This window comes from Osmerus mordax, chromosome 22, assembly GCF_038355195.1.
Source record: "Osmerus mordax isolate fOsmMor3 chromosome 22, fOsmMor3.pri, whole genome shotgun sequence".
Lineage (NCBI taxonomy): Eukaryota > Metazoa > Chordata > Actinopteri > Osmeriformes > Osmeridae > Osmerus > Osmerus mordax.
Window position 1 is genome coordinate 12,483,786 of NC_090071.1, and position 22,658 is coordinate 12,506,443.

At 45.1% G+C, this 22,658-nt stretch overlaps 4 gene segments (V, D, J or C); 3 read left to right on the plus strand and 1 right to left on the minus strand.

Annotated features, from left to right (window-relative positions):
* The first annotated feature begins 1,008 nt into the window (after positions 1-1,008).
* Positions 1,009-1,547, plus strand: LOC136966531 (Ig kappa chain V region K-25-like). The segment is given in 2 exon segments: positions 1,009-1,057; positions 1,210-1,547. Coding segments are annotated over 2 exon segments (387 nt in total).
* Positions 1,548-4,227: 2,680 nt separating this feature from the next.
* On the minus strand, positions 4,228-5,946 carry LOC136966227 (Ig kappa-b4 chain C region-like). The segment is given in 2 exon segments: positions 4,228-4,818; positions 5,791-5,946. A coding segment is annotated over 1 exon segment (246 nt).
* A 7,452-nt stretch (positions 5,947-13,398) lies between these two features.
* LOC136966532 (Ig kappa chain V region K-25-like) lies at positions 13,399-13,920 on the plus strand. The segment is given in 2 exon segments: positions 13,399-13,447; positions 13,577-13,920. Coding segments are annotated over 2 exon segments (393 nt in total).
* A 5,720-nt stretch (positions 13,921-19,640) lies between these two features.
* LOC136966533 (Ig kappa chain V region K16-167-like) lies at positions 19,641-20,138 on the plus strand. The segment is given in 2 exon segments: positions 19,641-19,689; positions 19,825-20,138. Coding segments are annotated over 2 exon segments (363 nt in total).
* Positions 20,139-22,658: the final 2,520 nt, after the last annotated feature.

Below are 22,658 nucleotides of genomic sequence, written 5' to 3' on the forward strand. Positions count from 1 at the left end.
CCTCCCCTGGACAACCAACACCACATCGCTAGCTAGGAAGGCTCACCAATGACTTTACTTCCTCCACAAACTGAATAGAGCGAGAGCCCCGGCACCTACAGTATCATGTGCACATTCTACCGGGGCACCATTGAAAGCATCCTGACCAGCTGCATCGCTGTATGGCACTGAAGCTACACTGCATGCAAGAGGAAGACCCTGCAACGTATAGTGAATGCAGCCAGCAGGATCACTGGTGCCCCATTCCCCCCACTCTCGGACATCTACAACACCCGTCTCACCCTATAGCAATCAGCATCACTGCTGATGCAACCCATCCCTCCCACACCCTGTTCAGCCTCCTGCCATCTGGGAGAAGGTACCGGAGCCTCCGGGCCAGCTCCACCTGACCGCTGAACAGATTCACACATCAGGTTGTGAGGATGCTGAACTCTATCCCTGCTCTCCTACCCCCCCTTTGACCAAATATAGCAGGCACATTTACATTTTGAAGTTGATAATTCTGTACGGACCCCGAATGATTTTATCAATATCCAAATGGCCCTTGGCAGAAAAAAGGTTCCCCACCCCTGATGTAGACTAACAGGAAGCTTTGCTAGAGTCCCCTTGTCACTGTCAATAGTGGAATCTGAAAAACACTTATACTTGCTCTACATTCATTTGTGGAGTGTGGTATAAGGAGTCTTTGAGACATTGATTTAATGATTTAAAGGAGAACAGCTTTCACTGCAGGAGTCTGAGTTAGAGTGTTCTGGACCCACTCACACACTGAAGTACCCATACTGACCACTAGAGAGAGACATACTGTGGTTTTTGAGACATCAAGCCTCAGTTCACACATCTCTACAACTACAGTTTATCTGTGGGTCCAAAAAAGTCTGTCTGTACAGAGAGGACACTTTGCATAGGCAGCACATGCTTCAGTGGTCTGGGAGTGTTTATAGTCCTGTGAGTTTAACACCTCATGACTGAGAGCTGTCCTTCATGACAACAGAACCCACAACAACCATGACTCTGATCACCATCTTCATCTGGACTCTAGCTGTCTACATACAGGGTAAGAGACTTCTATCATGTAGGAGATAAAGAATTTGATCAATTTCAGTATTACCTCTAATGTAAACAGTTTTTTGCAATGTGTATGCTTTGTATTATCAATATATAACCTTAATATGTATTTTTCCTTTCATGTTCTCTTTTCACACCCAGAGTCCAGAGGACAGATCACTGTGACTCAGACTCCTGCAGTGAAAGCTGTTCTCCCAGGACAGACCGTCTCTCTGCAGTGTAAAACCAGCAGTGATGTGTATCAAGCAGGAACCTCTATTCCCCATTTAGCCTGGTACCTCCAGAGACCTGGAGAAGCTCCTAAACTCCTCATTTACAACGCTAAAACACTTCAGTCTGGGACTTCATCTAGATTCAGTGGTACAGGATCACATAGTGACTTCACTCTGACCATCAGTGGAGTCCAGGCTGAAGATGCAGCAGATTACTACTGTCAGAGTTTCCACTACCCTAACAGTGTGTACGTGTTCACACAGTGATACAGAGCCGTACAAAAACCTCCCTCGATCAGACTGCACAGTGACTGCACTGCTACAGCTGAGACCTACTGCAGGTGCTGAGAGAGAAGAGAAAGTGACATGGAACACTGACTGGTCTTTGTCACACTGAGCTGAATATATCAGTGGTGTTCATTGTAATATTTGTGTAAATAACCAGGCAGGAGACGGGAGTACGGTTTGTGTCGTTTAGTCAAACCACAAAACCCCGTGAACACTACTTCTTCTTCCTCAATAATAATCTGATGCTTGTTCATCTCAGAGTGTGCAGGTGACATCCTGATGACCCAGAGTTCTGCAGCGGTGTCAGTCTAGCCTGGAGATCCTGCCACTCTCAGCTGCAAAGCCAGCAGTAACATCAATGATGACCTAGCCTGGTACCATCACAAACCTGGACAAGCTCCCAAATCAGCTTTAATGAGGCCTTTATATCAGGCAGGTATCATTATATCAACGTCCAGGCTGAAGATGCAAGAAATTACTACTGTCAGCAGATTACTACTGTAGCTTTCGCGTTCACACAGTGAAATACATCCATACAAAAACCTCCCCAACCCTTGAGGAATCACTACTGTCTCCTCACTGTCTCATGTCTCAAGCCTCAAGTCATTTAAATAGAACTAAGTCATGTAGCGGACTGTACATTGTACAGGATGAGGGAGAGGTGAACAGAGCAATGCAGACTCCAAATTGCAAAAAATAAATAGCTTTATTAAGGTACAAGAGATAGTGCTGTCCATATAAAAGTCCTGACCCCTAACCATCCAGCCCAACTAAACACACCTTATTAAAATAGACCCTAACACCAACCCCAACTATCATAGTCCAGAGTTAATATGACTCCTCACTTCTGTGGTTTCCCTACCAACAATGAGGGCAGGGGAAATGTGGTGACCACTGAACTGGGGGGAAGAGGGAGGTCGAGAAGTGAGGCGTGAGTTAGGAGCAGTGTTCCGATTAAAGCATCAAATACCCTTTTGTCTGTTAAACTGCTGCACTAAATGAATATGTTTTGGCTACCCACAATGTTTGGGGCTATCTCGTTGTTATGATCAGTGACCTATGATGCACTTTTGTAAAGCTCTCTCTTGGAAGTCGCTTTGGATAAAAGCGTCTGCTAAATGCATAAATGTAAATGTAATGTAAATGTATTAGGTGTTGTAACACAACACTGCTGTACTACATTACTGCTTAGCAACAGTATAGTAACTAATATAAACAGATGTAGTTAACAGATATTACATTCATATGTCAACTCACCCAGTCTCATGTCACAGCAGTCCTGAAAACGTTTAGGCTCATAATGTTTAGATATGAAATGACTTATAGAAGAACAAAACATTATCTTTATATATCTTTTTTAAAACATGTCTCCACTGACTCTCTCATTCAGACTTAGTGTTCATCAGAGACTGTTATACATTCATCAGGCTGGTCGACATCCCTGATACTGAATAATTACTGGACAGTAATTTAACCCTTGTGTTATCTTCGGGTCATTCTGTCCCATCAGTCATTGTGACCCACCGTCGTATTGCGACAAATTTACCGCATACAAAAACAAAGTGAAGCATTTTCTTTTAACCGTTGGGCTGTCTCAGCCCCCCCACATTGTGAAGGTTAAAAGAAAATAATTTTTATTTGTTTTTGTATTGGGTACAATTGGGTAAACACAACGATGGTTCGTTATGAACCTTTGGGTCATGTGACCCGAAGGCAGCACAAGGTTTAAGGAGTGTAACCTGTTTTAAAAATACCACAATCATCCTAGTCAGCCTTCCTAATTATCATCTTCATCCCCATCACGATCAACTACCTTTTTACCTCTGTCATCTGTGTCACTGAAACCTAATATCTGACATCACCATACACTTCACTTCTGTCATCACGTTTTATACATCAGATCACAGTTCCTGTCAGAACTCTGACATGAAGACTTGAGAGGAAGTCACCACTTCCATTCCTGTGTTACATTCATCTCAGACAGGAGTTAGATGACTCACAAGCCCCCCCTCCTCTCCCCCCATATTAATGAAACCAGCCCCCCTCACACCTGGCCCAGTCTAGGGTATTTTAGACTCAACTGTTCAACTGTACATTGGAGCTGTGGGAGTGAAACTGAGATTTGCATAGTCAGGGTGGCTGGTTCTGCTACTCCCAGAAAAGAGCAGCACTCTCACCAGATGCTCACATGGCCCCAGGGGATTAAGAAAGATTATCACTTAATTATAAGATTATAAGGGTCCTACAGATTAAGGACCCTTTGTATCACAGCAGAAGGAATTAATGTCTTTAAAAAATTTAATCAAACGTTATTCAGACTGAATCAGATTTGGTTGAGTCTGTCCATAGTGTGTGAACACCACAATCTCATGTTATCATGGTGGTAAAATGTAAGCTCTCCTGTAAAGCTATATGTTTTGTCATGATGACAGGTAAGTTTTTGATAAGTGATAATATATTGGATGGATATATCTACATTCAGTTACAGTTTTAGTTTCAGTGAAACAGTAATGGTTGATAATCTATCATTCTTTTTTATTACTTTCGTTATCTGACAACAATAGTTTGTTGTAATGAGATCTTTTCAATGTACAATCCTATTTTTGGATTACTGCAATCAATATTTGTATGAATAAAGTCAAAATTCAGCAGTTTCAAGTTCAACAAGAAATCTTTATTGTCCAATAAAATAACAACATTCCAGCATCAAAGCAAAGCCAACTAACAGAGTGAATAGTGACCAAAAGCAGAACACGTCAACTTTAGCACTGATAACACCTCAGTCTACAAACAGCAGCGACAAGTGGACTCTAACAAAGCTCCCTGTTAGTCTGCATGTGAGCCATCAGGAGGACAGAGAATGGCTGAGCACAGAACAGAGTCCCAGGAGAGGAAGCAGCCCCTCTCCACAGGGCTGTGTGAGCCTGGGGCTACTCAGAACACTGCTCTCTCTTCAGGGTGTGAGTGACCGTAGGCTGGGAGCTCTGGTGGGCCTCACAGGTCACCTCCAGCACCTTGGCCCACTCCTGGGCAGTGAGAGTCAGGGTGCTGCTCCAGCTGTACTGGCCGTCCTTCTCCAGGAGCCCCCTGCTGGCCTCCTGGCCCTTCTTGCTGCTCCCGTCCACCTTCCAGCTGAGTGTCCAGTCTGAGGGGAAGCCCTTGTTGGCCAGACACATCAGCGTGGCCGTACTCTTACTGGACAGTTCCTCACTGGAGGGGGGCAGCACCGTCAGGGTGGGGGCACGGTTGCCTGGAGACAAACACAATACGTCAGATTCCACAACTACACAGCAGTTTAAGAGATTGTCTTTGATGGCAGAGATGGACTTCTGCTATTTCAACCAACGACTCGAACCTTAGGATCAGTTTGAAAACATCAATACGTTTTCATAGTGTATCAAATCGATTAATGCAATTTAATACATGAACATGAGTTAGTATATTGATATATTAGGAAACAAATGAAGGTGTTCTTTCAGGAAATTACAATGTCATTTCAGGTATAGGATATAATAAATTGAGCCTGGCAAAATGTCTAAATCTACAGTGTATTTCATGAATTGACAAAATAGATATTAACATAAGTATAGATATCAAAATGAAAGGGATTACATAACTAAAAACCACATGTCAAATCGTGTTAAACACAAGAAACTTTGTGATCAAGCTTTTTTAAAGGATTCAATAGAAAGTAGATCAATGAAGAAGAAAAAAAGTATGATCTCTAAGGTTGGAATGGTCTAACCATACTGGTTTCAATAAAATAAAATACTAAATAGAAGTGAACACTGAAAAAAAAAAATCTCGACATTTCTATAAAAAAGCAGACACTCAAAAAGTTACATCCATTTAAGTCAAGTTTTTCACTTACTTCCAACATCCAGTCTGGTACCGCCACCAAATGTGTACCACAGTGATACAATACCTATCATTGCCCGTACAAAAACCTCCCTCCTATTGCTGCTGAATTCACAGCTTCTTTAGACTTTAGTTAAGTTGTTTAAAAAGCAAGAATACTTCCTGAGTGATCCCTTTTAATAGCTACTTTAGTGAATAATGAAAAAACCTTTGAGTTTCACATTTATTTTCTATAAAAAATTCTGAAACGCAATGATTCTGAATTTTCATAATTGTTGAAAAAAAATATTCGGAGAAGTGCCAGTTGATGTAAAGATCTATTAACACAAACAAAGAGAATATTCAATCGTTTTCAGATACTTACTTCCAACATCCAGTCTGGTGCCTCCACCAAAAGTCCACCACAGTGATTGACTCTGGTTAAGTCGCCGTACAAAAACCTCTGTGTGTTGTGATGCTGCAGCTCTACCAGAGCACACAGCTGCTGTCTGCTACAACCTGGACTCACAAAACACTGCACTGTAGTACAGCATACTACACAATCCTGCACTACACTCTACACCGGCTACACTCTCTTCAACAGCAGCCGAGGTTCTGTCTCCAACATCATGTGAGTTGGGTCCTTCTTGTATTCCTATTTCATTTTTCAGGACCTACTCTGGTGAACCTCTCATGTGTCGTTCTCATCAGAGTCCATGACAACAGAAGAGGCAGTCTCCAGCCTTTGATCCACTGTTAGTATTCCTCCATATTGTCCACAGGCTAGAGAGCAGCTGGGACAGTGATCCATGTAGTATATTCCTTTATTCTACATGCTGATCCCAGACTTAACAGTAGAGGTGAAGTCACAGAGGACAGACTCCACTAGCAGAGAATCCCAGCAGCTGTAGTTGACACAAGTGTTCACTGACTGATTTGAGGAACTTAGTCCAAGCATGAGTGAACAGGCTGCTGATAGCATACATCACCACATGAGGAAGATGAACTCTGCTGATGGTCTTGTCAGAATGACCAAGAAATATTCATGTACACAGGTTATTAGGTACAGTTTCCATACAATACTTCCTTTAGGGTACAGCACTAGACATCAAGTTTATACATAGAATGCTACAGTGTCTATCTATCCTTGAAAGGGTGTACCATGTTTGGCAATCACACTGGGACCCGTATGTGTAGCGCAACCAGATCACAGGAGATGGACAAAGGAAGTCAGGTTTGCACGGCTGTGCATTAAACTAAATGACTAAATGACTAAATGTAATACATAACTAAAAAAGTAAAAGGTTCAAGTGGTTTTTATTGGCATTTCAAATTCCATGTCCATGACAACAGAAGTGTCCAGCATTAGATCCATTGTTAGTATTCCTCCATATTTTCCACAGGCTAGAGAGCAGCTGGGACAGTGATCCATGTAGTATATTCCTTTATTCTTACAAAGCACTCTTTGTATTCTTATTCAAAGATATGAATTTGTGCAAATGTTTTCATGGTTGTATTTAATATCCATATAGACATACTTAACACCATTAAGGAGAAGGATATAATGATGTTCAGATCTCATCCCCAGTAACTGAAATAGATACTGGACTTATTTGCATACTGAATGTATGAGCTTCAGTAGTCTGGGAGTGTTTATATGTGAGTACAACACTTGGTGACTCACTCTTCATATCATCAGAACCCACAACAAACATGACTTTGATTATCAGCATTGTGTGTGTCACGCCCCTGGCTGTGACGCTGTTTTCTGTTTCTCTTTGTGTGTGTGTGTGTGTGTGTGTGTGTGTGGGCGCGGAGTCTCCCGGGACAGACAACCATCCTCACCTGTGGCAGATCAGCAATCACCGATCTATGTAAAACCTGCTCACCATCCAGACTCTGCCAGATTGTTAACTCCGCTACAACATTAAATACTTACCTTTTTTGAACCTTCGCCTCACAAGTCCGTTTTAAAGGTCCGAACATTGCTGTACCGCAACAGAACAATATGGCCAAATGGACCAAACGGAGCGACACGCGCTTCGGACGGCGCTGTTCTCACAAGGAACCCGAGTGGGCCAGCATGAACAGGTTTTACGGGAGTTGATAGAAAAGCTCAATGGGCTCGCCGCTGACGTTACTCAGCTTGGCAGCCAAATGATCCACCTCACCGCTCAGGTGTCCACGCTGGCTGCACCACCATCGCCTTCCAGGGATCAACCTGAGGTCCCTGCACGGTCTTCGGACCAGCCCCTCACCGCAGGCGCTCGAGAGCCTCACATCCCGACTCCAGAGCGCTATGCGGGTGATCCTGGAGCCTGTGGCTGGTTTCTCCTCCAGTGCTCCTTTGTGTTTGATCAGCAACCCAACACCTATCATGCAGATAAGTCCCGTATTGCCTTTTTGTTAAGTTTACTCACTGGCAGAGCAGCTCAATGGGCTACAGCAGTTTGGGAGAGTAACTCTCCTGTGTGTGACTCCTATGCTGTTTTCACTTTGGAAATGAGGAAGGTATTTGATCACCCTCTTAAGGGCAAAGAAGCAGCTAAAAGGCTACTGACACTCACTCAAGGCTCGTCTCCCATCTGCCGGAGAGGAACCTATGCAGTTTGGTCAGACTCGTCTTACACTTGCCGAACGCCAACGTTGGCAAAGGTCCGGGCTGTGTCTTTACTGTGAACAAGCCGGACATTACACCAACACGTGCCCCATGCTGCCAAAAGAGATCCTGGTGAGCCACACTTTCTCTCTCCAGTCTTCACCCCCCCAAAGGCTCCAACTCCAGTGCACCGTTCTATGGTCACGTGAGTCCATTCCTCTTCTCGCATTAGTCGATTCAGGAGCAGATGACAACTTTATTGACTCCAGCATCGTCTCTCGGGCTAACGTCCCTGTGGAGCCCTTAGGTCGCCCTCATGATTTTAATGCTCTGAATGGAGAGAGATTAGCCAGAATCACTCACCTCACTGTTCCGCTGACTCTGGTGGTGTCTGGAAACCACAGGGAGGTCACCAAGTTCTTGGTCATTTCTTCACCACATGCCCCGGTGGTTTTGGGGCTTCCCTGGTTAAAGAGACACAACCCACACATTGACTGGACAGACAACAAGATTGTCAGCTGGAGCGAGTTCTGCCACTCCAGCTGTCTTCGGTCGGCCGTGATCTCTAGCAAACAAGCAGACACCCCGCCACCTAGTCCTCCTGATCTATCTGCTGTGCCCCCTGAATACCATGGTCTCGTGAGGTGTTCAACAAGCAGCGAACGCTGTCCCTGCCTCCTCACCGCCCTTATGATTGCGCCATTGAACTGTTTCCTGGTGCCCTGTTGCCTACCAGCCAACTGTACAAGATTTCCCGTCCTGAGAGAGAGGCAATGGAAGGTTACATTAAGGACTCCTTAGCAGCGGGGTTGATTCGTCCTTTCTCCTCACCTGTAGGGGCAGGATTCTTTTTTGTGGATAAGAAAGACAAGACACTGCGACCCTGCATAGACTATCGAGGGTTAAAAGAGATCACTGTGAAGAACAAATACCCTCTTCCCCTCACTCCGCTTTTGCACCTCTCCCTCAAGCCACCATATTCACAAAACTGGATTTGAGGAACGCGTACCACCTGGTGCGCATCAGACAGGGCAATGAATGGAAGACTGCATTCAATACTCCACTAGGACATTTTGAGTACTTGATGATGCCTTTTGTCCTTACAAACGCACCTGCTGTGTTCCAAGCCCTCGTAAATGACGTTCTCCGGGACATGCTGAACAAGTTTGTTTTCATTTACTTTGATGACATATTTATTTTTTCCAGGACTCTTCAAGATCACATACGGCATGTGACGTTAGTACTCCAGCGCCTCCTAGAGAACAAGCTTTTTGTCAAAGCCGAGAAGTGTGTTTTTCATACTGCTTGTGTTCACTTTCTGGGTTTTGTAATCGAGCAGGGGCAAGTGAAGGCAGATCCCGACAAGGTAAAAGCTGTGGCAGAATGGCCAAGGCCCGAAAACCCGAAAACAGCTTCAGCGTTTCCTTGGGTTCGCCAACTTTTACAGGAGGTTTATCAAAGACTACAGCCGAAAGGCTGCCCCACTGACTCGCCTCACCTCCACCTTCCTTCCCTTTAAGTGGTCCAGAGAGGCTGAAGAGGCTTTTTCCATCCTAAAGGGACTGTTTACTTCTGCACCTGTGCTCTCTCACCCTAACCCTTCCAGGCAGTTTGTCGTCGAGGCCGATGCTTCAGACTCCGGTATGGGAGCAGTCCTGTCCCAGCGTTCACCTGAGGATCAGAAGCTACATCCATGCGCTTTTTTCTCGCGGCGGCTCTCTCCCGCTGAGGTAAACTATGATATAGGCAATCGTGAACATCTAGCAGTGGTACTGGCCTTGCAGGAATGGACACACTGGCTTGAAGGAGCAGAGCATCAGTTCATCGTCTGGACAGACCATAAGAACCTCTCCTACCTCCAATCAGCAAAGAGGTTGAACTCTCGACAGGCTAGATGGGCGCTGTTTCTGGGAAGGTTCCACTTCGCCCTGGACCCCGGAACGTTAAGCCGGACGCCTTGTCACGCCAATCCATGCCTGATGACCCAGAGTCCCAGCCTGGTTCCATTCAGCCCGCCACTTGGTTGACGTGGACGAGTCAAACACCCTGTCCAAGAATGCCCCATCACCTTACCTGGTCGGTGCAGTACACTGGGAGATCGAGAGAGGTCCGCGAGGCTCAACTCAACCAACCCGACCTAGGCAGTGGTCCGCCTAATCGTTTGTTTGTCCCAGACTCAGTTCGAGCTCAGGTCCTCCAGTGGGGGCATAGTTCCAAACTTACCTGCCATCCTGGGTCCCACCGGACCCTTGTTTTCCTCAAGCAGAGATTCTGGTGGCCCTCTGAGCCAAGATACTCGTTCTTTTGTTGCTGCCTGTTCTATCTGTGCCCGTAGCAAGTCCAACCATCAAGCTCCAGCGGGCCTCCTCAACCCTTTGCCTATCCCCAGGAGACCGTGGTCCAATGTTGCTGTGGATTTTGTGACCGGGCTCCCGGTATCAGAGGCTAATACAACCATACTAACCGTTGTGGATCGTTTTTCAAAAGCTGTTCATTTCATTCCCATTCCCAAATTACCTACATCCAGCGAAACCGCTAAACTCTTGGTCCTTCATGTGTACAGGCTCCATGGCATTCCCACAGACATTGTGTTAGACAGAGGACCTCAGTTCACCTCTCAAGTTTGGAAAGCTTTTTGTCAAGCCCTGGGGAACTTCAGTCAGCCTCTCATCTGGTTACCACCCCCAATCCAATGGTCAAACAGAGCGAGCCAATCAAGACCTGGGATCCGCTCTACGTTGCGTCACGGCCCGCAACCCCTCTACGTGGAGCTCCTGTTTACCCTGGATTGAGTACGCCCACAACTCTCTGGTTTCCTCTGCCACAGGTATGTCACCATTCATGGTGTCTTTGGGTTTTCAACCTCCCCTTTTCCCTGAACAAGAAGGAGACGTGGCTGTCCCATCAGTCCAGGCGCACTTGAGACGCTGTCGACGAGTGTGGAGAGCTGCTCGTGCCACCCTCAAGCGCACAGCAGCCCGTAACCAGCAAATGGCAGACAGACATCGCAGGCCATCCCCAGCTTACCAGCCTGGACAAAGGGTTTGGCTGTCGTCACGTGACCTTCCCCTTCAAGTGGACTCGAAGAAACAGGCACCTAAGTTTGTTGGCCCTTTTGTTGTTGATAGGGTCATAAACCCCTCTGTTGTTTGCCTTAAGTTACCTGCCTCCCTGAAGGTCCACGCATCTTTTCACGTTTCCCTCCTCAAGCCGGTTTCGGCTTGAGGAGCGTCACGCCCCTGGCTTGAGGAGCGTCACGCCCCTGGCTGTGACGCTGTTTTGTGTTTCTCTTTTACTTTGTGTTCTCCTCCCTCCCTTTCCCTGTGTGTGTGTGCATGGGCGGAGTCTCCCGGGACAGACAACCATCCTCACCTGTGGCAGATCAGCAATCACCGATCTATGTAAAACCTGCTCACCATCCAGACTCTGCCAGATTGTTAACTCCGCTACAACATTAAATACTTACCTTTTCTGAACCTTCGCCTCCCAAGTCCGTTTTAAAGGTCCGAACATTGCTGTACCGTAACAGTGTGGATCCTAACTCTTTTCATTCAGGGTAAGAAGTCAATGACAGATGCATGTCTTTTTCAAGTCAAAACATTTAAAATGTTGTCATGTTCAACATTGTGTTTAACATGCCTCTTGTCTCTTTTGCAGAGTGTAGAGGACAGATCACTGTGACTCAGACTCCTGCAGTGAAAGCTGTTCTCGCAGGACAGACAGTCTCTCTGCCGTGTAAAACCAACAGTAATGTCTTTGGAAACTGTCACAATGGTCAATCATCAGGTCACCAGTGTCTAGCGTGGTACCTCTAGAGACCTGGAGAACAACCCATACTCCTGATCCACACTGTTAAAACCCTCCAGACTGGGACTCCATCTACATTTACATTTAGTAATTTAGCAGTCATTTATCCAGAGCGACTTACAGTAAGTACAGGGACATTCCCACCGATGCAAGTAGGGTGAAGTGCCTTGCCCAAGGACACAACGTCAGTTGGCGTGACCGGGAATCGAACTGGAAACCTTCGGATTACTATCCCTCACCGCTCAGCCACCATCACTCCCATCTAGATTCAGTGGTGGTGGATCTGGGAGTGACTTCACTCTGACCATCAGTGGAGTCCAGGCTGAAGATGCAGCAGATTACTACTGTCAGAGTTTACACTACCCTAACAGTGTCCATGTGTTCACACAGTGATACAGACCCGTACAAAAGCCTCCCTCAGTCAGACTGCACAGTGACTGGGAATAGACAGTGACATGGAACACTGACTGGCCTTTGTAACACTGAGTTGAATACATCAGAATCAGAATCAGAATCAGAAAGGGATTTATTCGCCATGAAAGTTTGCACAGACAAGGAATTTGCTTTGGCAGGAAGGTGCATACAATAAACATATACCTAAAATTTAAATATGTGGACTAACTATACTAAGGGTACATAAACTAGCAGTACTAAGTGGGATAAATATAAGTTGCCGTAAATTACAATATAAAATACAAAAATACAAATATTACAAAAAATACAAATGTACAAGATACCATGTTATGGTGCAGTGCAAAAGCAGAGTGATTTAGGCAATGAGTCAGTGTGGTCCCTTGGCCTTGTTGAAGAGGCCAACAGCGGAAGGGAAGAAACTGTTTTTGTGGCGTGAGGTATTGGTCCTGATAGACCGCAGCCTTCTGCCGGAGGGGAGTGACTGAAACAGGGAGTGTCCAGGGTGGGAGGAGTCGGCCACAATCTTCCTCGCTCGCCTCAGGGTCCTCGAGGTGTGCAGGTCCTCGAGGGTAGGCAGATTGCAGCCAATCACCTTCTCTACATGCTCATAATGTCAACCATCCCACCCTCATGTCAAAGCAGTCTTTAAGACACTTAAGCATGTTGAGTTGCACATACTATCAAATTACATATAAAAAACTCAAAGTAATCTTAATTGATTGGTTTGAAACCTGTTCTCACTGACTGTGAGGCTGTTATACATTCAACAGGACACAGAGCAGAATATTATCATTGCTGTTATTACTGAACAACTGGTAACTCATACTGAATATGACACTGGAGACTAAAAGAGGTCAACTGTGACGTGACATACAAATTATTGTAAGTTTAAAAGAAATCACAATCGTAATCAGCCCTCATAATTGTCACAGTACCAACACTGACCACTAGAGAGAGACAAAGACTGTCATTATTGCGACACAGCATCAAGCCTCAGTTCACACATCTCTTCAACTACAGTTTCTCTGTGGGTCCAAGAGAGTCTGTCTGTACAGAGAGGACACTTTGCATAGGCAGCACATGCTTCAGTGGTCTGGGAGTGTTTATAGTCCTGTGAGTTTAACACCTCCTGACTGAGAGCTGTCCTTCATGACAACAGAACCCACAACAACCATGACTCTGATCACCATCTTCATCTGGACTCTAGCTGTCTACATACAGGGTAAGAGAGATCTATGAAACACAATTTATTCAAACAGCTCAAACGACGGATGATTAAATGATGTCCTCCTGTTAATTGAGTTAAAATAGATGCTTTTGTATGGTAATAACATTCTCTTTTCACCCATAGAGTCCAGAGGAAAGATCACTGTGACTCAGACTCCTGCAGTGAAAGCTGTTCTCCCAGAACAGACAGTCTCTCTGCAGTGTAAAACCAGCAGTGATGTGTATGGAGATTGTTACAATGGTCAATCATCAGGTCACCAGTGTCTAGCGTGGTACCTCCAGAAACCTGGAGAAGCTCCTAAACTCCTCATTAATCACGCTAAAACACTTCAGTCTGGGACTTCATCTAGATTCAGTGGTGGTGGATCTGGGAGTGACTTCACTCTGACCATCAGTGGAGTCCAGGCTGAAGATGCAGGAGATTACTACTGTCAGAGTTACCACAGTGGTAACGTGTTCACACAGTGATACAGAGCCGTACAAAAACCTCCCTCAATCAGACTGCACAGTGACTGCACTGCTACAGCTGAGACCTACTGCAGGTGCTGAGAGGGAAGAGAAAGTGACATGGAACACTGACTGGTCTTTGTTACACTGAGCTGAATATATCAGTGGTGTTCATTGTCAAATGTGTGTATTTGTGTGTGGAGAAACAGTTTGTGTCATTTAGTCAAACCACAAAACCCATTGAACACTACAACCTGGCCAATAGTGCGCAGGTGCACGTCCTATTAGTCCTATTAGGGAGTACAACGCTACTTAGGAATGATTGGCTGGACCTGATGTTTCCTCCAGGATCACAATGACTCTTATTGAGAGACTTGTTGCTCTTGTTGGTTAGTTGTAACTGACTTAAAACTATTGTACTCGCTGTGAAATATATTTTTGTTGCTTGCTTTTTTCCACAGGTACACCCTTGCACTTTTGAGGTTCATGTTGTTTAATTGTAACTTGTTGAACTAAATGCTCTTATGGTTCTTCCCTTTGGGACTTATTTGGTTTTCACAATGTATGTTTCATGTTTTGGCTACCCACAATGTTTGGGGCTATCTCGTTGTTATGATCAGTGACCTATGCACTTTTGTAAAGCTCTCTCTTGGAAGTCGCTTTGGATAAAAGCGTCTGCTAAATGCATAAATGTAAATGTAATGTAAATGTATTAGGTGTTAGGTAACATAACACTGCTGTACTACATTACTGCTTAGCGACAGTATAGTAACTAATATAAACAGATGTAGTTAACAGATATTACATTCATTTGTCAATTCACCCACTCTCATGTCACAGCGGTCCTGAAAACCTTTAGGCTCATAACGTTTAGATATGAAATGACTTATAGAAAACAAAACATTATCTTTAAATATCTTTTTAAACTCTCTCATTCAGACTTAGTGTTCATCAGAGACTGTTATACATTCATCAGGCTGGTCAACATCCCTGATACTGAATAATTACTGGACAGTAATTTAAGAAGTGTAACCTTTTAAAAAATACCACAATCATCCTAGTCAGCCTTCCTAATAATCTTCATCATCCCTATCATGATCAACTGCCTTTCTGCCTCTGTCATCTGTGTCATTGAAACCTTAAATCTGGCCTCACCACACACTAATCCACACTCTGTCATCATATTAACTTGTCATAAACTCTTGTGTTTTCTACATCAGATCACATGGTCCTTGTCAGAACTCTCCCATGAAGACATGAGAGGAAGTCACCACTTCCATTCCTGTTACATTCATCTCAGACAGGAGTTAGAGCCCCCTCCACTCCCCCATAGTAATGAAACCAGCCCCCCTACCTGGCCCAGTCCAGGGGATTTTAGATTAAACTGATTAGGTGACCTGTGATCTACATTGGTACTTCTTGGTGTAGTATCCAGCTGAGAGTGGTAAACATTCACAAATGTACTAAATGCACACTTTATCAATTCAAAGTAGTAAATATAAACTCTTTGCCTCTTCCATTTGTTCATATACAGCTCCATAGCCAGATCTCTAAACAAACTTCCCTATAGTTCGTCAAAGTGAAGAATGATCCTAATCCTAATCAACACCTCATGAGCAATGACTAGTCCAACAGGATGCACTGCAGGGAGTCTAGTCACTATTATTCACTCACGGTAGCGTCAGACCGTCAATCAGGCACCACCAAGTTGCAACACTAGAGTTTTCATGAGAGTAATGGCCTTTCTATCTGCCGAGAGAATTTTCAGCCATCTTGCTGGTTGCTGTCTACATCCCCCCCCCCAGCTCCAACAACAGCGATAGCAACGAGGCACTGAGCAAACTTTATCAGCACATCCGGACTGATTCTTCATCACGGCTGGAGATTTCAATCATCCATCCATCGTCAACCGCTTATCCAGTTTCGGGTCGCGGGGGCAGCAGCTCCAACAGGGGGCCCCAAACTTCCCTATCCTGAGCCACATTGACCAGCTCTGATTAGGGAACCCCGAGTCGTTAGGGTTAGGCCAGTTTGGAGATATAATCTCTCCACCTAGTCCTGGGTCTTCCCCCGAGGCCTCCTCGCAGCTGGACATGTCTGGAACACCTCCCTAGGATGCCCAGGGGGCATCCTTATCAGGTGCCCAAACCACCTGAACTAGCTCCTTTCAACGCAAAGGAGCAGCGGCTCTACTCCAGCTTCTCACGGATGACTGAGCTCCTCACCCTATCTCTAAGGGAGACGCCCGCCACCTTCCTGAGGAAACCCATTTCGGCTGCTTGTACTCGCGACCTCGTTCTTTCGGTCATGACCCAACTTTCATGACCATAGATGAGGGTAGGAACAAAAATTGACCGCTAGATCGAGAGCTTTGCCTTCGAGCTCAGCTCTCTTTTCGTGACAACGGTGCGATAAATTGAATGCAATACCCCCCATACGCCGACCCCCGATTGAATACGTCCCGAATTTCCAGCCAACCTCCCGCTCCATTTCCCCCTCACTTGCGAACAAGACCCCAAGGTCCTTGAACTCCTTCACTTGGGGTAAGAACTCATTCCCTACCCGTAGTAAGCACTCCATCGGTTTCCTGCTGAGAACCATGGCCACGCTGATCCTCATCCCAGCCGCTTCACACTCGACTGCGAAACAATCCAGTGAGTGCTGAAGGTCACGGACTGATGATGACAGGAAGACCACATCATCCACAAAAAGCAGCGATGAAATCCCCAGCCCACCGAACCGCAACCCTTCCCCACCCCAACTATGCCTCAATATGACACAGCTCTCGCTTTTGGTGTACAGGGATCACCCTTCTCCAGATCCATAAAACACATGTAGACCGGATGGCCATACTCCCAGGCCCCCTCCAGGATCCTTGCCAGAGTGAAGATCTGATACGTCATTCCACAACCAGACCTGAACCCGCATTGTTTTTGATGGTTGGTACGCGATCCATCGCACCTGCACATGACACCAATCACGTCACAGACGTATGTAGCCTAGTACAAAGATGTCCGTGGCAGAGACTCAAGAGAACTCGAGCTAAATGACCCAACCAAGCACCAGCGAGGAGGTTGGTAGCCAGGAAGACCAGCCAACCCTTCGACATCCCTGGCCGTACCTGGAAGAATTTTTCGAAATGGTTGGATGCAAAAACAACTACTTTCGAATGCGCTGCAAGCTCTACGCACCCAATTACCACAAGCTAATGGCTTTCAAAAACTTGCCGTCTCGCTTCAATTACATTCCAATAAAGGCTATTGATAACATGCCTCTGAAGTTTGAGTTTTTGCACCATTACAATACTTATAGGCAACTAGTCATCATATATTCCGCTCCATGAAACACATGTTAATGCTCAGTACTGTTGTACACGGTTCTTTAATGTATTTGCATTGCACTAAAATGCGTTCATTTTCGCTCTTATCCAGAGCGACTTACAGTACGTACAGGGACATTCTCCCCGAATGCAGTGACGGAGAACGTCACTGCATTCATCACCAAGTACACTGATGATGTCACACATCACAAAACCATCACAACCCGGGCTAACCAGAAGCTATGAATGACAGGAAACTTGTCCCGTGGCAGCAGGAAGACCAAACAGCAACATCACTCTGCTAAACGACCTCAATAACTTCTTTGGTCGCTTTGAAGCACAAAACAACACACCAGATTGTTTGTCTCCGGCCAGCGTGAAATGATCTCCAGGATCAATGTCCGCAAGTCAGCTGGCTCAGACAAAATACCTGGTTGTTTACTGAAGGACTGTGCAGAGGAGCTCATAGACATTATTCCTGTACCAAAGAAGTCACCTCCATCCTTCTTCAATAACTAGAAGGTCAGTGCAATGGAGGATGTACTGACCTCCATTATCATGAAATGCTTTGAGCGGCTAGTCATGCAGCACATCAAATCCATCCTCCCACCCTGCCCGGAACGTCTTCAATTTGCATATGGGACAAACCGCTCTACTGATGATGCAACATCATCTGCCCTCCACCCAGCCCTCACACACCTGGACCTTAAGGGGTCGTATGTGACAAATGCTGTTCATAGATTTTCGTTCAGCGTTCAACACCATCATCCCTCAGCAGCTTATCTGGAAACTGGACCGGCTTGGAGTGAACATATGTCTGCATTTGGCTGCTGGACTTCTTCACTGGGAGACCACAAGCGGTACGGGTCGGCACCAACACATCCAGCACCATCATGCTGACCACAGGGGTCCACCAAGGATGTGTGCTCAGACCCCTGCTCTTCACCCTGCTGACACATGACTGCATGCCGAGGTACAGCACCAAACACCTCATCAAGTTTGCAGATGACACAACTGTAGTGGGACTCATCAGCAACAACTACGAGACAAACTACAGGAAGGAGGCGAGCCTACTGGCCAAGTGATGTAAGAATAACAACCTCTCTCTTTATGTGGAGAAAACGAAGGAGATGGTCATCAACTTCAGTAGAGGTCCCACCAAGCACCCACCACTGATCATCAACTGCGCTGCTGTCGAGAGGGTCAGCAGTGCAAAATTTTTGGGAGAGCACAACACTCAGGACCTCCCCTGGACAACCAACACCACATCGCTAGCTAGGAAGGTTCACAAATGACTTTACTTCCTCCACAAACTGAATAGAGCGAGAGCCCCGGCACCTACAGAATCATGTGCACATTCTACCGGGGCACCATTGAAAGCATCCTGACCAGCTGCATCGCTGTATGGCACTGAAGCTACACTGCATGCAACAGGAAGACCCTGCAACGTATAGTGAATGCAGCCAGCAGGATCACTGGTGCCCCCCCCACACACACACACACACACACACACACTCTCGGACATCTACAACACCCGTTTCACCCTATAGCAATCAACCCATCCCTCCCACACCCTGTTCAGCCTCCTGCCATCTGGGAGAAGGTACCGTAGCCTCCGGGCCAGCTCCACCTGACCGCTGAACAGATTCACACATCAGGTTGTGAGGATGCTGAACTCTATCCCTGCTCTCCTACCCCCCCTTTGACCAAATATAGCAGGCACATTTTTAAGTTGATAATTCTGTATGGCCCCCGAATGATTTGATAAATATCCAAATGGCCCTTGGCAGAAAAAAGGTTCCCCACCCCTGATGTAGACTAACAGGAAGCTTTGCTAGAGTCCCCTTGTCACTGTCAATAGTGGAATCTGAAAAACACTTATACTTGCTCTACATTCATTTCTGGAGTGTGGTATAAGGAGTCTTTGAGACATTGATTTAATGACTTAAAGGAGAACAGCTTTCACTGCAGGAGTCTGAGTTACAGTTATTAAATAAATTTAATTTTAAATTTTAGGTATATGTTTATTGTATGCACCTTCCTGCCAAAGCAAATTCCTTGGCACTTCACCCTACTTTCCTCGGGGGGAATGTCCCTGTAGTTACTGTAAGTCGCTCTGGATAAGAGCGTCTGCTAAATGACTAAATGTAAATGTAATGTAAATGTGATTCTGATTCTGATTCTGAAGTACCCATACTGACCACTAGAGAGAGACATACAGTGGTTTTTGAGACATCAAGCCTCAGTTCACACATCTCTTCAACTACAGTTTCTCTGTGGGTCCAAAAAAGTCTGTCTGTACATAGAGGACACTTTGCATACGCAGCACATGCTTCAGTGGTCTGGGAGTGTTTATAATCCTGTGAGTTTAACACCTCATGACTGAGAGCTGTCCTTCATGACAACAGAACCCACAACAACCATGACTCTGATCACCATCTTCATCTGGACTCTAGCTGTCTACATACAGGGTAAGAGAGTTCTGTCATGTAACAGAATTTTATCAATTTCAGTATTACCTCTAATGTTAACCGTTTTCTGCAATGCATATGCTTTGTATTATCAAGATGTATCCTTATTATTTGTTTTTCCTTTTTCATATCCAGAGTCCAGAGGGCAGTACACTCTGACTCAGACTCCTGCAGTGAAAGCTGTTCCTGCAGAAGAAACAGTCTCCATAGCCTGTAGAGTTAGTAGTCCAGTGCGCGGTGATAATCTAGCCTGGTACCTCCAGAGACCTGGAGAAGCTCCTAAACTCCTCATTTACTACGCTACAACACTTCAGTCTGGGATTCCATCTAGATTCAGTGGTACAGGATCACGTAGTGACTTCACTCTGACCATCAGTGGAGTCCAGGCTGAAGATGCAGGAGATTACTATTGTCAGAGTTACCACAGTGGTAACGTGTTCACACAGTGATACAGAGCCGTACAAATACCTCCCTCTGTCAGACTGCACCGTGACTGCACTGCTACAGCTGGGACCTACTGCAGGTGCTGAGAGGGAAGAGACAGTGACATGGAACACTGGTCAGTAGAGGTCTCATGAAACATCAAATCACATACTGTACACATCCCTCTGTCTCTCCCTGAAAACAAAGATGATGATGTTGATAATTGTAATGATATTGGTGATAGTCATCTTAATCAACATGATATTAATGTACATTCCATGATTGTCAGGGGTTTCATCACATCACAGTTGATCTTTACTGACCTGTGATCTACAAGGGTTTTTCTAAATGTAGTATCCAGCTGAGAGCGGTAAACATTCACGAATGTACTAAATGCACACTTTCTCAATTCAGAGTAATATGTGGAAACTATTTGCCTTGTCTGTATAAGACACGGCTCCAAACCCAGACTTCAAAACAAACTTCCCTACAGTCCATCAAAGTGAAGAATGATCCTAATCCTTATCAGCACCTCAGTGATGACTAGTCCAACAGGATGCACTGCAGGGAGTCTAGTCACTATTATTCACTCACGGTAGCATCAGACCGTTAATCAGGCAACACAACATTGTAACACTGGTGTTTTCATGAGAGTCTCTGGAACATTTGCATGTAGAGGTTGTGTTTTTTGCATAGTCAGCAGTGTTTATAGCCATGCCTGTCCAACAATCGTCACTCACTGGATCACAACCTCAAGAAAGCCATGTCATTAAGCTCCCTGTCCATCGTAGTACTGGCCATGCTCTCCAAGGGTAAGATATTTTGAATGGGATCTTACTGAACTTATATTCACTCTGCAAAAAAACTAAATCTGCATTCAGGACCTTAAAGATCAGGAAGTTTACAATTAACATGAAGGCTGTTTCTGTTGATTGGTATTCTTTCTTCTTCCTCAATAATAATCTGATGCTTGTTCATCTCAGAGTGTGCAGGTGACATCCTGATGACCCAGAGTCCTGCAGCGGTGGAGATTCTGCCACTCTCAGCTGTAAAGCCAGCAGTAACATCGATGATGACCTAGCCTGGTACAAGCTCCTAAATTGATCATCAACTTTGCTGATACCTTTACATCAGGCAGGTATCATGGCACCGGATAAAATATTGATTGTTGATTGATGATAAATAACATCCAGGCTGAGGATGCAGGAGATTACTACTGTCAGCAGAATGAAACCAACCCGTTCACACAGTGAAATACAGCCGTACAAAAACCTTCCCAAGCTATGAGGAAGTACTCTCCCTGCATCACATCTGCTTTCTGGAGTGTAGCTCACCTGTTTAAACAACCATTACTGTACCATTATCTTCAATAACTAAAATGCTACAAGATGAGCACTGAAGGTTTTCTGTTTGTGTGTTTTCCATTAAGGGAACTTAATAAAAAGGTACAATGAGGATATGTACGGTATATTTATGATAACTCATAGGAAACCATCACCAGTAGCCAAGAATAAACTTGCATGCTCATGTAAAGAATTACAGATGTTTATTAGTACAGGTGTAGTGACCTTTTGTCTCTTCCTTCTGGTGACCGACTTGAAATTCTGTTCAATTACTGACCATCCTCGCCATACAGCAATAAAATATGAATGTCTTGAAGTGGAGTAGGATAAACTCAACTTTTTACTTCCATAGTAAAGAAAATGTCAAGCAGGTCTTAAAATAAAAAGATAAAGGCTTTGTTAACAGTGTACACTACAGCATAGCAAAACAGACGCAAGAAGCTGTTGCCTCCAATCAGCCACACCTGGCTCTCTTCTAGACAAATACTCTAGAAGAGTATTACCCTCCAGGCCTGTAGAGGGTGCAAGCATTAAGTAAAAGGTAACAGAATAAAAGGTTTGTATTGGCTCCAACAGCATGCATGTATAATTGGTCCACCACTGCTTGGGTTTTGGTGGTCAAATGAATGAAGTGGATAGGTTACAGATTGATTTATGTACACTGAAGTAACAAATACACAGTTTCCATAGAATATGTCCTTTTAGGGTACATTAACATTTAGTCATTTAGCAGACGCTCTTATCCAGAGCGACTTACAGTAAGTACAGGGACATTCCCCCCGAAGCAAGTAGGGTGAAGTGCCTTGCCCAAGGACACAACGTCATTTTGCACGGCTGGGAATCGAACTGGCAACCTTCAGATTACTATCCCGACTCCTTCACCACTCAGCCATCTGACTCCCTGGGTACAGCTTAAGATTGTTTTTACAGTGTACTTCTATCCTTGAAAGGGTGTACCATGCGTGGCAATCAAACTGAGACCCTTACGTGTAGCGCAGCCAGATCAGAGGAGTTGGACGAAGGAAATCAAGTTTGCACAGCTGTGCATTTAATGAATAATGAAAAACACAAGGAATACTCAGGTCTCCGTCTTTAGTAGAATCGTTGTCATTGGAGGTTGTTTTCCTCTGCCTCAGGAAGCCTTGCTTCTCTGGGATGTATCGGCTTACTCTTGCACAGTGACATTGAAATAACAGGTCAGTT